Source organism: Chelonoidis abingdonii, chromosome 1 (genome assembly GCF_003597395.2).
Source record: "Chelonoidis abingdonii isolate Lonesome George chromosome 1, CheloAbing_2.0, whole genome shotgun sequence".
Taxonomy (NCBI): Eukaryota; Metazoa; Chordata; order Testudines; family Testudinidae; genus Chelonoidis; species Chelonoidis abingdonii.
Window position 1 is genome coordinate 122,929,337 of NC_133769.1, and position 13,507 is coordinate 122,942,843.

Here is a 13,507-nt window from a genome sequence, read left to right on the forward strand (position 1 = left end):
TCTTCCTCTCCCATTTCTTTAGCATTTTGTATTGCTGAGAGTCATGAGAATTGTAATGTATCAGAAGCAGCTCAATAATGCCTAATGATCTCTATTTGTTTTGCACTAGTTTTCCAGATCAAGACATTCGCAGAACTGCAGTCCAACAAATGGAAAATCTGTCAAATGATGAATTGTTAGAATACCTTCCACAGTTGGTTCAGGTAACGAAAAAATGGATAGCCAAGGAAGTTCTCTAGCCAGATCAATGACTTCATTAAATACTTTTAATTCTTTCAGTTTGATTGATACATTAGTGGAAGAATAAGCAAGAAAGTCAGATCCGCTGGTGCAGTGATTGAGTTAACTCCAGGGGTGAACTATAGATCATGCTCTACTCAAGAGAATGTGGTTTGCTTCTTGGCGTTGCTGATTGGATTTTTGTGTCCTGAAAAGAGGCCTTTCCGTTGGGGGGGAAAAATGTAGCATCTGAGGGGGGGGGGAAAAGAAAAGAAAAGGAGTTATGACCAATAGCAGACACCATCAAATCAATGGCTGGAATTGGCATGGCTTCTCTGCAAGAAAAGTAGTGTTTGACATCACAATGAGTTATTTATTTTTAGATATCTATGCAAAATAGCCAAATACAGTTGGTGTAAGGATGGGGAAAAGATGCCATCAATGTGGACTGAAGAAAGCAATTTGCAGGCTAAATAATCTTTCATTATATACACTGTCTTTCTTCATAAATGATCCCAAAACACTTTATATGCTGTAGGACAGAATGTCCCAACTGTTTTCTCAAGGGTTTGCAACCATGACTCAGTAGATATTTTCTTGGGGTCCAAGAAGAGATGACTGTCTCCAAAACATTGTCCTTCCTCCATGCAATCTTTTATAAATGCCTCTCCCACAGCTCCTATGGGGTCAGAACCCTTCAGATTATGTTGGGGTGTGTGCTTGTGGGAAGGCAGTGATGAGGGAAACCCAGGAAGGAGCTTTCAATGGCATGTAATAATTAAAAAGAACAGGAGTACTTGTGGCACCATAGAGGCTAACAAATTTATTGGAGCATAAGCTTTCATGAGCTACAACCCACTTCACTGGATGCATAGAATGGAACATATAGTGAGGAGATATATATACACATACAGAGAACATGAATAGCTGGGAGTTGCCCTACCAACTCTAAGAAGCTAATTAATTCAAGAGAAAAAACTTTTGTAGTGATAATTAAGATAGTTTTTTCTATGCATCTGATGAAGTGGGCTGTAGCCCACGAAAACTTATGCTCAAATAAATTTGTTAGTCTCTAAGGTGCCACAAGTACGCCTGTTCTTTTTGCGGATACAGACTAAAATTGCTGCTACTCTGAAACCTGTAATAATTAAGTTACTAGAGGACTGAACTATAGATTATGAAAGGGTCATAATCATAGAATTTAAGGCCAGAAGGGATCACCGGAATGTCTAGTCTGACCTCCTATATAGCACAGGCCACTAACAGCACCCGCACACTAAAGCCAACAACTTAAGTTAGACTAAAGTAGTACAGTCCACAAGAGACTAAATTATTATGTGCCACAGGCAAAGAATAGGAGGGACAGAGATGCACCAGTGGCTTAGGACCCTGTAATGGCAGGGAAATGTTTAAATGAGAGATACCTTGATAATCCTCACAGGTGACCCATATCCTGTGCTTCAGAGAAAGTCTTTGTTGGCAAGTCTTTCCATTTGCACTCTTTTTCTGTCTTGTCTATGTAGACTTTATGCTCTTTGGGTCAGAGAACATCTCTTACAACATATCTGAACAGTACCTAACGCAGACGTGGGCAAACTACAGCGGCCTGCGGAACCATCCTGCCTGGCCCCTGAGCTCCCAGCCAGGGAGCCTTGTCCCTGGCCCCTTCCCCGCTGTCCCCTCTCCCTCATGTGGGCCGCACTCTGGCCCACCACTCCCACTGGGCAGCATGGGGAGAGCAGCTGGCTCTGGTCAGGTGTCGTGTCTGTGAGCCCCTGCTGCTAGTAAGGGAGCGGAGGGGTTGGATAAGGGAATGGGGAGTTCTGGGGGGCAGTCAGGGAGGAGGGGGTGGTTGGATGGGGGGGAGGTTCTGGGGGGGCGGTCAGGGGATGGGGAACAGGGAGGGTTGGGAATGGGAGTCCCTGGGGGCCTATCAAGGGGCGGGAATGTGGATAAGGGTTGGGAGGGCAGTCAGGGAGCAGGGGGATTGAATAATGGGGTGGTATCCTGGGGGGCAGTTAGGGATGGGGGTCCCAGGAGGGGGTGGTCAGGGGACGAGGCGCAGAGGGCAGATGGATAAGGAGTGGGAGTCTCAGGGTGGCTGTCGGGGGTGGGGGGTGTGGATAGGGATCAGAGCAGTCAGGGGACAGGGAGCAGGGGGATTGGGTAGGGGGTGGGGGTCCTGGGACAGGGCAGTCAGAGGACAAGGAGCAGGGGGTGTTGGATGGGTTGAGAGTTCTGAGGGGGACAGTCAGAGGGCGAGAAATGGGATGGGGTGGATAGGGGGTGGGGGCTAGGCTGTTTAGGGAGGCACAGCCTTCCCTACCCAGCCCTTCATTCAGTTGCGGAACCCTAAGGTGGCCCTCAGGCCAAAAAGTTTGCCCACCTCTGACCTAGCACAATGGGGTTTTAATCTCAGTTTAGGCCTCTAGGTGCTACAGTATTGCAAATAATTTTTTAAAAAATATATATATTTTTTAATCCAGGGAATCATTTAGGAATTTGAATCTATTTTTAATTTTCAGAGAAACTGTTGTGTCTCCGAGCACATATCACAGGATCAGAGTGAACTTAGTCTCTGCACCTGTACTGTCCTCACAAAAAAAAGGTTCATGCTAAAGTCCTCACTTCTTTATGCCCACTGCATTTTTAGGAATGTTCTGCTTCTTTTGGGTTATCAGATTTCAAATAAATTCATAAATCAGTAAAGCCTTTGTCAGACCATTTTGTTTTAAAGAGAATGCAACAGAAGCAGCATGTAAGTGAATGTAGTTTCTATGTCTGTTAAGGTGATCAAGTTTGAGTGGAGTCTTGAAAGCCCTCTTGTGAAACTTCTGCTATGTCGCTCTCTGCAGAGCATCCAAGTAACTCATCGACTTTACTGGTAAGATCATCTAATATATCAGATTATCCATTTAATTGATTGTTACAGTGAGCTTTGTCCACTATGTTTACAACACGCTCTTGCTATGTCAAGATCAAGTCAATTGGGAAAATAGTTTTATTTTCCTGATACTCATTTCAGCACTGGGTATGGAGTGAACCACCTACCTGAACCTGCATCGAGGCCCTTAATATGGGTTTTATTCTCAAGTCTTTAGTTCACTTTCCACAATCTTGAACTTTCTAGTTTCAGCCAGAAATGGAAGTACTGAAATATTGCCAAAAAACATTTCCAGACACACTGAGAGCAGGACATATTGGTTATTTCAAGAAGGAACTTGTTCTTCAGCGTTTACCAACCAGACCTCAAAAATTCAAACTTTTGGATGCATATCAAAGGCAAATCTGTAAACCCTTTCCCATTACTAGTCGTCATACGTTATTGAAGGCTAGGTCCTAAAAGTTCACTCTACACAGAGAAATCTTTATGCTTCATATACTCTCCTATCTTCTTCCTGCATGTTGACTAGATTTTCCAAGTGAAAAACTGGGAGACAGGATTTTTGCATCATGGGTAGGATTGAGTCCATCCAGCCTCAGAACCTGCCAAACTACCCAAATCACTAGGCTCAGAAAAATCCCACCCAGATGACCACGGGACCAGCAGGACCCAACTTCTGCTTGAAAATCTCCTCTATCCCTTCTCTAGTTCACCTGATGATTCCTTCTCCAGGCTCAGAGATCTGTTGTCTCTCCACGGAACATCAGGTAGTGACCCACAGAACAAAGTTTGAGAACCTCTGCCATTGCAACTTAACAGTATCTGTTGCAGAGCCAATAGCTGTTGCATTATTGACTGAGGCTTAGTTTTACCAGCCCCAATACTAACTAGCTCTGTTTAGCAGTATTGTAGAACCCCAAACCTGCCAGCCAGAACATGAATTGTTGTGTTTTACATACGGTAATGGAGAAGGGAAAAGAATTCTGTATCAAGTATTAACTAGGTAGGGGATTTTAGATTAATTGCCTACTAAGCTGATTTATAACCCTGCAACATGCTCACTTGTGAAGTAGTGTAAGGGCTTCTTTCCTCTGTTATGGGCAGCCACTGGAAGGTGACATGTACAGGTTTGACATGCCATCCAGTAGAGGGCAAATATATATGAACAGACAGCCAATCTCAGTGTCTCAGATATTTGTCATCGGGGCATGGTTAGACCTTTGCCCTGGAGGAGGTTCTCATATATAGGCCAATCTGATAAGGTATGTGGCTGTGGTGAGGGAGTGGGAGGGAAGGAGGGAAGAGCTGCTGTAAATGGTGGTGTACATTACAGAGACTAATAGTGTTTTAGAACCAGTTACTAGGTTATGAGCTGGAAGTAACCATAGCTTGATATCCTCCAGTGTACTGTCTGAAGTTAAATGTTTGTATTAATCTACATGCATATAATAAGGAACAGGGTGTCCAACTGTTCTTATTGATTATGGAGATGTAATACATCATAATGTGACTGCAGCTTTCTTTTGCTGGCGGGATATTCTATGTAAAAGCCATTGCAAGTTTATCTCATGTGATAGTTTATTTCAGCCTCTGTTTGCCAGAAGCTGGGAATGAGCAACAGGGGATGATTTAATATGATGATTACCAGTTCCGTTCATACTCTCTGGGGCACCTGGCAAGGGCCATTGTTGGAAGACAGGATATTGGGCTAGATGGACCTTTATTCTGACCCAGTAGGGTCATTCTTATGTAATGATTATTCTACATGCTAGATTTGTCAGTTCAGTGGTTTCTAATTAAAAGGATGGCCTTTCCATCAGCTCTGCAAATCCTGGTATCTGAAAGTCAAGCTGGGTTCTTTTTGCCTGCACAGTAATTCCATTGAATTACACACCTCCAGACAAAGACTATACAGCTGAAATGTAGTAATTCTGTTGATGATGTGCAGGACAGAGAATCTAGATCTTTCTCACACCTGTATGAGCTCAGCAAGTACTAATAGGAATAAAAGATAGCGAACAAGAAGATAGGGATAAGAATACACATAGAGAGAAGATCTGTCAAATATGGAGATGCCTTTTTTACATAGTCACCTTTCTGATCATACATGCAGTTTAACTGAGACTTTTGCAATTGCATCTTATAATTTAGCTACACTGGAGGGAAGTTCACATAAATAATGATATACACTGAATCCATAAGTTGGCCCGATAAATCGATGGCAGCTCTGCAGGTCCGTATTTCTACATTGACAAGGCTCCCAAGCACAGTGATCACCAGCTGGTGTAAATTGTCATAATTCCACTGAAGTCAGCAGAGCTATAATATTTTATACCAGCTGATGATCTTCTCCAGTAAGCCTTGCTACTGAATTTTCACTTTGTAATGTAGATCTATGAAGTGCCTTTTCTGTCCCTGTCTTCAGCAATTTTTTTGTACAAACCAAATCATCTTCAACTCTTACATAATCTGCAAGAGATACTCTTTCTTATGTGCAGCAGCAGCTAATCCATCCATGATAATGGTGCAGTGCAGAATCCCTGTCTGGAAGAATTGAGTTTTATGTAGTCGGATTTAAAAGGAAAAAAAACTAAACAAAAACCAAAGCAAATTGAAGATTTTTGTATTATCATGGTTCTCTCTGTATTCCAACTAGTAGCAGCAACCTGTTCATGTCATCAAACACTTTGATTGCTTCTCAAGGACTTTTTACCTATCTCTGTGTGTTAGTAATTAGAGATATCATCAACCACTGAGAGTAAAGGCTGTAAATGTTTTGATTATCCTGTCATGCAGTGGTTGCAGATGTGAGGTGCAGTTCACCACGAGCCTTTTTAAGTTTCATATTTGAAAGATTCACATGAGTCTGCAGTAGCTTCTCATAAGTAGTAAGCCCTGAGTTGCCATTTATCTAATAACTGTTGGGTCAAAGGATGACATATGCCACTGTAAAAATATCCTCTGAGCTAAAACACTGCATGCAACCTCCTAATCAAGGAGGGGGGATTCTTAACCAACTTTTAAAATTAAAATAAAGTTAGTATACTTATTCAAGTAACCAAAAAAGAAGCTTACGTTTTGCTTTACGCTGTTACAGTACCAAAATGTAGATTCTCTAGTGATATTGTGGACTGATTAATTTGCAATAAAGTCTCGCCACTTTGCAATACATAGAAGTGCCTTCCTCTATTGATGTGGTATCTTTTTAGAGGAGGGTTTCCATCTCTCTGAAACATCTGGTACTTGAATTTGTCAGACAGAATACTGCACTGGAGTGATCATTTGTCTGCCAATTCTCATTTTTCTGTCTTAATGGAGATCTAAAAACAGACAACTACATAAAATCAGTTCAGAGTCTACACTTGCTCCTGTCAGGGTGCACTGTGATGAATGCCCTAGTGTTGAAAAGTTTTTTGGTGATGAATATTACCACTTACCAAAGAGGCCCTTCAGAAGCCAGTATTGACCCAAAAGTGGGCAGTGCTTGGTGAACTTGGCAGGGCTTCAGGTTCATTTATCTTGTAGAAATTAAAAATTCACCCATTAAGTTAAGAGGTTCTCCAGGTTCTCCAATTGTCTACATGCAACAGGCAGAGTTGGAAGTGCAGTGTTACTGAGCATTTGAGATTTTTCAGCTTTCCCATTTAGCAGCTTAGTAACTCCAGTCAGGAGTGGACCTGCTTTCTTTCCTTGTCAACTTGATGAACTCCTGAGTCCTGCTGCCAATGATTTGTTAGCCAAAGGATGATGTCACGCAGAGAGGAGGGATCCTGTTGTGGCTAGAGTCTGGGACTCTTGGCCACAAGACATCATTGCCAGCTCTGACAGAGTTCATGTTTGACCTTGGACAACATTTAATTTCTCTGCTCCCCAGTTTTCCCATCTGAAAAACAGGTATAATGTCCCTTATTATTATTCTTGCCTACTTCAACTGTAAACTCTCCAGGCAGGGACTCTTTCTCAGTATGTTTATCTATGAATTCCACTGTGCTGGACATAGATCTTAATTGGGACTTCCACATGGTACTGTAATACAAACTACAATAATTAATAATAATGGCCACCTGTCTAGCATTAATTTCAGTTCATGCTGCACAGACATGGATTAAGCTCAGCTGTACTTAGTTGTAGATGGGGAACGTGCTACGTATAGTCTGTGCTCTTAACCTTTATTCCTTCCCTGCCTTGACATGCCCTTCCTGACCCATGGAAACTCTATCTAAGAATAGTACTCTCTAGGTTTCTGCAGGTTTGATGGGAGTATGCCTTGTAGCTATTGATCATTTAAAAAATGGATGCCTAATTTTGGACTCCCAAGTACATATTTAGATGCCTAAAAAAATTGTCTGATTTTCAAAGGTGCTGAGCACCTAGCAGCTCATCTTGACTTTAGTAGGAGTGACACTTTTGGAGATTAGGCTTCTAACTCAGCTGTCTAACTGTGGACCTAGGAGCCCACCTGTAGGTACCATATCTGAAAACCTTACTCCTTGCTTCCCCAACTGCTACCTCTACTGCATAAATCACACCAGTTCCACCTCCTTTTCCTCCGTTCTTGACACATTGGTGGAGAGGTTCATTCAGCTTCATATGAAGAAAATGTCCTACTTCCATTTTCACTAGTAAAATATGACACTCTTACATTACTATAAAATATTTCTCTTCTAGAATGAAAAACTGAGTAGTTTCCCAGGTAATACATTTTGTGCAGAATGTTATGCTTTGTATTAATAATGGCTTTTCTCTCCTTTGCAAATGAATTCCAGTCCCACTAAAAGTAATGAAAAACAAAGTTATTCTTCCATTTATCTCTACATTTTAAAGAAAATAGATATCTTATTGTCTAAATGTTTAATTCTTGTTCTTTGAGCTGATTTCCAAATTAGCAGTCAAGTAATGTCTTAGAAGCAAGTACTGGTAAAAACAAACTTTTATGAGCAAGATATCTATCTTTTATCATAGTAATTGAAATTCTACTGTTAAAAATTCCAATATACTTCACAATACACTCTTCCAGAAAATTTTTTTATAAAGGGAGATTTTAAGAAAACCCAGAAATCCAGTGATGCTGTTTCATGACCCAAGGGGAGAATTCAGCTGAACAAACCTTCCACGTTTCACAAATCTCTTCCAAGTCCAAACACTTGTTCCCACAGCCGGGTCACTGGTAATGCTACTAAGTTCTTTAAATGGCAAACTAAACAAAACATCGCTCAGTCATATGGCTTTTTTTAACAGTTGAGCTATGAAAAATAAAATTGACATTATTTCCCCAACCCCAGGTAAGACGATGAGACTGTCCAATAATAACGGGCCAAATCATCATCTGTTAATATTAATGCTGGATAGTAAATCACTGGACCTTTTCCCCCCATAAAAGTGAATTATCATCTTATCTGACCATTTAAAAAAAAAAGTTCTGGAATAATAATTGGCAAAAGGTGACAAATGTGCAAACACTTTGCTGCCATGTTGGTTTTAAGATTGTTGGGCCAAGCATTCAGCTGATGTAAATCACTATAGCTCTGACTGTGCCATGCCAGCTTATAATGGCTATGGGTCCTAAACTCCACCAGTTGGAGTGAGGGGCTAATTTGATCTACCTCCACAACTTTTTCTAACAGTGAACGAATAATTTGCCCACTTTTTTCAGGAACCAGGTCATGAATGTTGTCAGTTACTACACTCCTAAATATTAAAACTTCTCACATTTCCATTTTAAGGGAATCCTTTTCATGGAGCATAAAAATTGCCCTTGAGCAGAGGCACTGTCCAGACGCTACTTACTTGCATAAACCCTATTTTCAGGGCTTAAAGCTTGTCTACATGGAGACACTCAGGAAAATTAATCTGAATTAAAGGGGTGAATTTAAAGCTGATTAATTAAACTGCATTAAAACTCTGGGTGGACAGTTTCATTCAGAATTAAAGTGAGCTTAATTGTGGTTCGCTTAGTTCCCTTGGATGGAGGAAAGTCCAGGCCAAATGTGAATGAGTGGCATTGCGATCTGGCCCCTGGGGTCTCAATGCCATTCAGATTTAACCTAGTCACCCCTGGGTCATGAGCAGGAGGTGGTGAGGGACAGCTGGGCCAAATGTGAGTAAGTGTTGCAACACCACTTGAATTTTGATGTATAGGGTTGCAACACCACTTGAACTTTGCTTGTCTTCCCCTCTGTCATGACAGAAGAACAGCTGGGCCAAATTTCTAGTTCCAATCATGAGCCGGAGGATGGGGGAACAAATGCCTCATTTCCCCCCAATTCAGTATGATCAAATACTTTTCTTGCATGAAATGAAACTGTCACACAGCGCATGCCTTGTTCATTTAACCTTTAGCTACATAGTAAAAGATGAAAAAATCCATGTATGTTGATTCCCTTGCATTAACCTCCTGAGATTGATTTCCATGCATTAAATTTGGAAGTAATACTTCTAGTTTCTTCACCAGTGCTTTAAGCTATAATTTAAAGTCATTATTGAATAAAGAAGTAGATTGTTAAGATTTAAGATTCTATGGATTTTACCCTTGTTAGAGAAGAATTGAAATTCTAGCTTCTGTGTAGAACATATGCAATTTACTTCTCCAATGCCTCTGCATGAAACTTCAGCATAAAAGGAATTCATTTAGTGTTAAACAACTTTACAGATTCTACTTGGACGCCATCTGGGTCCAGACTTTTTCCTTGCTTCAGTTCAGTTCAGAAACCTGTATTCAAATTTTTGCTTTCTCAATGTGGCTGATTCGAAAGAAAGAAATCTTGGAGAATTCTTATTAAAAATCAGCAGATGGGATTCAGATTTCAAAATCAGCCTTAGCCATTTCTGCCAAATAGAAGACTTTACAAGGTTCTGAATTCTCCCTTCCATTATCATTAAGTTCCAAGTGGCCGTGACCATGCACCATATTGACAGCTGTGAATCTTCATGCTTGCCACTGATTTCTTCAATGTCTTGTTCTTCTGTCAACTGTAACTGTGTCTGCATCAAAAACCAAACTCTTACTGATTAAAAAGGTATTGTAACAAGCGTATGAAGTGAGGGCCCCAGGGCATTCTTGCCCCATCCAATATCTTTTAAACTTTCTTTGTAGTTTGAGGCTTATTTACTAGTATGAGTCTCTGGGAGTCAAGGCCAATAGAGTGAGCTGTGCTGTCTCTTGGAGCTATGGTGGGAAGAGCAGATGCTTGGTTAGCTCCTGCAGGGTGCAAGAAGCAAAGTGGTCCATAGCAACTTCCTCTAACAGCAGAAAGAAGCTGAGTGATCCCTGATAGACCCTGCTGCCTCCAGAAAATTATTCTCTTTATATTCCTGCTGCTCTTACGTGTGACACTTTCACACAGGACTTTTATCCAGCTTTCACTCAGCACTTTGCATTTGGAGGCTTTATCTACTCTTTTGTCTAGCAACCTGCTGATCAGTTTCCTACTTGTCTGAAGCGTCTTTGCTTCTGGCTGCTTTCACAGGTGGCAATTGTACCATACGATTGCAGTACTTGGCAGGGTCAGCATGTGGCTAGAAACATGTTTCTACAGATCATTGCTTTCCACAGTGGAATTGAATATTCGGAAGAAATGTTGTAGCCACTAGGGTTATGTCTACACTGCAAAGAAAAACCTGGGGCTGACCCTTCCCAGATGACTTCTGGGCAGCCTGAGCTCTGGGACCCTCCTACCTTGGGCTCTAGCTCAAGCCCAGAAGTCTACACTGCAATTAAACAGCCCCTTAACCTGAGCCCCATGAGCCCAATTCAGCTGGCACAGGCCAAACATTGGGTGTCTAATTGCAGTATATACATGCCCTAAGATCAGTGACTGTTGCTTGGAGGTAAGCTATAAGAACAGGTTTCATTGTAGTGGAATATTATGAATGTTCTTGTATTCTTAGAGGTAAGAAAAAAAGAAAAGTCGTCCTGAAGGCTAAATATACTTTTGTGGCCTAGTATCTATCCTGAATTTTATTTCGTGTAATCAGATAAGTTACTGAAACGTTATAGAATTTTCTAGCTTGTAACATTCTTTAACTAGACAGTGATTCTGTGTCATGAAAAGAGGAGAGTGTCACCATTCTCTTGCATGTACCAACTAACTAGAGGAACAGCAATATGTGAGCAAAAGAGGAATTTGGGGTGCAGTCCTGCCTCAATTAAGCCAAAGGGAATATAATGTAACTCTGGTGTGTGTAACTCTGAGGTTCTAACCTGACCAGTCAACCACACACCTCATTTGGAACTGGAAGTATGCAATCAGGCAGCAGCAGAGACCAAAAAAATAAAATAAAATAAAAGCAAACACAGCACAATACTGTGTTAAGTGTTAACTACTAAAAAAATAAAGGGAAAGCATCATTTTCTTCTGAATAGTAAAGTTTCAAAGCTTTATTAAGTCCATGTTCAGTTGTAAACTTTTGAAATAATCACCATAATGTTTTGTTTAGAGTTACAAACATTTCAGAGTTACGACCTACCGCTATTCCTGAGGTGTTTGTAACTCTGAGGTTCTAGTGTAATACCATTGACCTCAGCGGGGTTAGAATTTTGCCCTCTGCCTCTAGTTTTTCTATTAAGGAGATTTCTGTTGTGGAAGTAAAGAGCAGTGTATCTAAGACTTTACCGAAGTGTAACAGAGCCTTGTAGAACAGAATCAGTAGGAAGTTTTTTAAGACTCGGCTAAATTCTCTAGCAGCAGGGAAGCTGGCCCTCAATTCTTTACTCTTCAAAATCATTAGCTTGCTGTTTAATTCACCTCTTCAAATTTGGGATGAAATACTTGATTGCTTCATATTTTGTCAAGGGAAATATATTTTTCACTGTCACTTAATATTGATCTACACTCATCATATTTTAGTTCTAGTATCCTCAGGAAAGAATAAATCAAGCAGAGTCATGGTTCTGTAATGTCCTCAAACTATTTAAACACTAAGCACACCTTTCCCACTCACTCACTTTCTCCCTCTCTCAAACTCTCCCACACAGGCAATCAAAGGCTGCCAAGTGTGCTAATTTTTAGCCAACTTTTAAGTATCCTCTCTGTAAGAGGCAGAGGTAGCCTGAGCCATAGAACCTTTATTTTGCATTAATTAAATTTATATTAATGACCCCAATCCAGCATTGCACTTAAACATATACCTAACCTTAAGCATGGGACTAGTCCCTTAAAATTATGCATGTGCTTAATAGCTTTGTTGTATTAGGGCCAGTATAAGACATGTACCAAAAAGACAGTATTGGACTCTAGATCCAAGTTAGGTTTAGGCTGAAATTCACGTTCAAGGTATAATTAAAATTATGGCTCAAGTTCAGGCTTGGATTTGATGGTGCCAAAATTTAATGAGCTGGTCTTGTAAGACATCAGATTCATCTGAACTGGGAATCCTTGAAGTAACTTTCTTCCTAATTTGGATGTGACCCAGAACCAAAATTTTAAGGTCAAGTTCAGATCCAGATCAAAGCATTTGAATATGAACTTCTCAACCACTATCACTTCTTAAATCCAAGTAATTTGGATTTGGTTATGATTGATCTCTAATTATGTTAGCAATAATGCCATTAGCCCATTGTTGTTTTGAGGCAGTAATCAGATTCACAATGAGGTAATCTGCTTCTCATTATTATGCACTCAGTTTGGATTTTTGCCTTGGAAAATGGAGGGATAATTATATTATTACTTGATTTATGGGTTATCAATCTTCTCAGACTCCTGTTTTACTAAGAGTAAACATCAACCAAAACAAAGACATTTACTGTGAATGTAAAAAGGCCGGCCATCTTCTGAGTGCTCCATCATGGCCAGAGGTTACTCTGCCTGTTTCCCCATGTCAGGAATTTTTTAAACAATATCCACACCTCCAGTCCAAAGATAATTGAAACCCCTCTTTCTGGGGATCCAATTTATTCTGTCCAGTGGGTACACATTGGATCACCAAGCCCCATCCCCAGTTCAATGTCTCTCTCTCCCTTAGATAGGGAATCCCCAGCCCTCGTTCCTGGAGCTGGACATTCAGTGTCTCTCTCTCCTTCATTAGGGAGTCACCCAGCCATCCTTCCCAGATCTGGGTTCCAGATTTACCTAGCTGGAGTCTTTCCCCAGTCTGTAGTCTTTGCCATAGCTTCCTGAACTACCTCCTCACTCCTCTACCTTCCTGCTGTACTTATACGGGACGCCTGTCCTCCATCAGGCCCCTTCAAGGTTGTTAATGAGGTACAGGTGAGCTGGAGCCATTCTGTCTTAAAAAGGCACATTTCATCCTGCAACAGTGAGGAATATTCTAACTTTCAGAAGCCAAAATGTGACTGGGCACTTAGTTCACTTATGTCTCAAAGTTATGACTTGAAATAATACAATACACTAACATAGAGATGTAAAAAAAATTAAGTTCCTCCTTATATCTCTCTAAGCTTTATTT

The 13,507-nt window shown here is 40.8% G+C and overlaps 1 protein-coding gene across 2 annotated transcripts in view; it reads left to right on the forward strand.

Moving 5' to 3' along the window:
* Positions 1-13,507, forward strand: part of PIK3C2G (phosphatidylinositol-4-phosphate 3-kinase catalytic subunit type 2 gamma) — a 337,252-nt gene that overhangs the window by 127,124 nt on the left and 196,621 nt on the right. For both annotated transcript variants that reach the window (XM_032796037.2, XM_032796039.2), the window contains 2 exons: positions 110-203; positions 3,009-3,103. In XM_032796037.2, the coding sequence (XP_032651928.1) occupies positions 110-203; positions 3,009-3,103 (189 nt within the window). The remainder of the gene's footprint in view (positions 1-109; positions 204-3,008; positions 3,104-13,507) is intronic.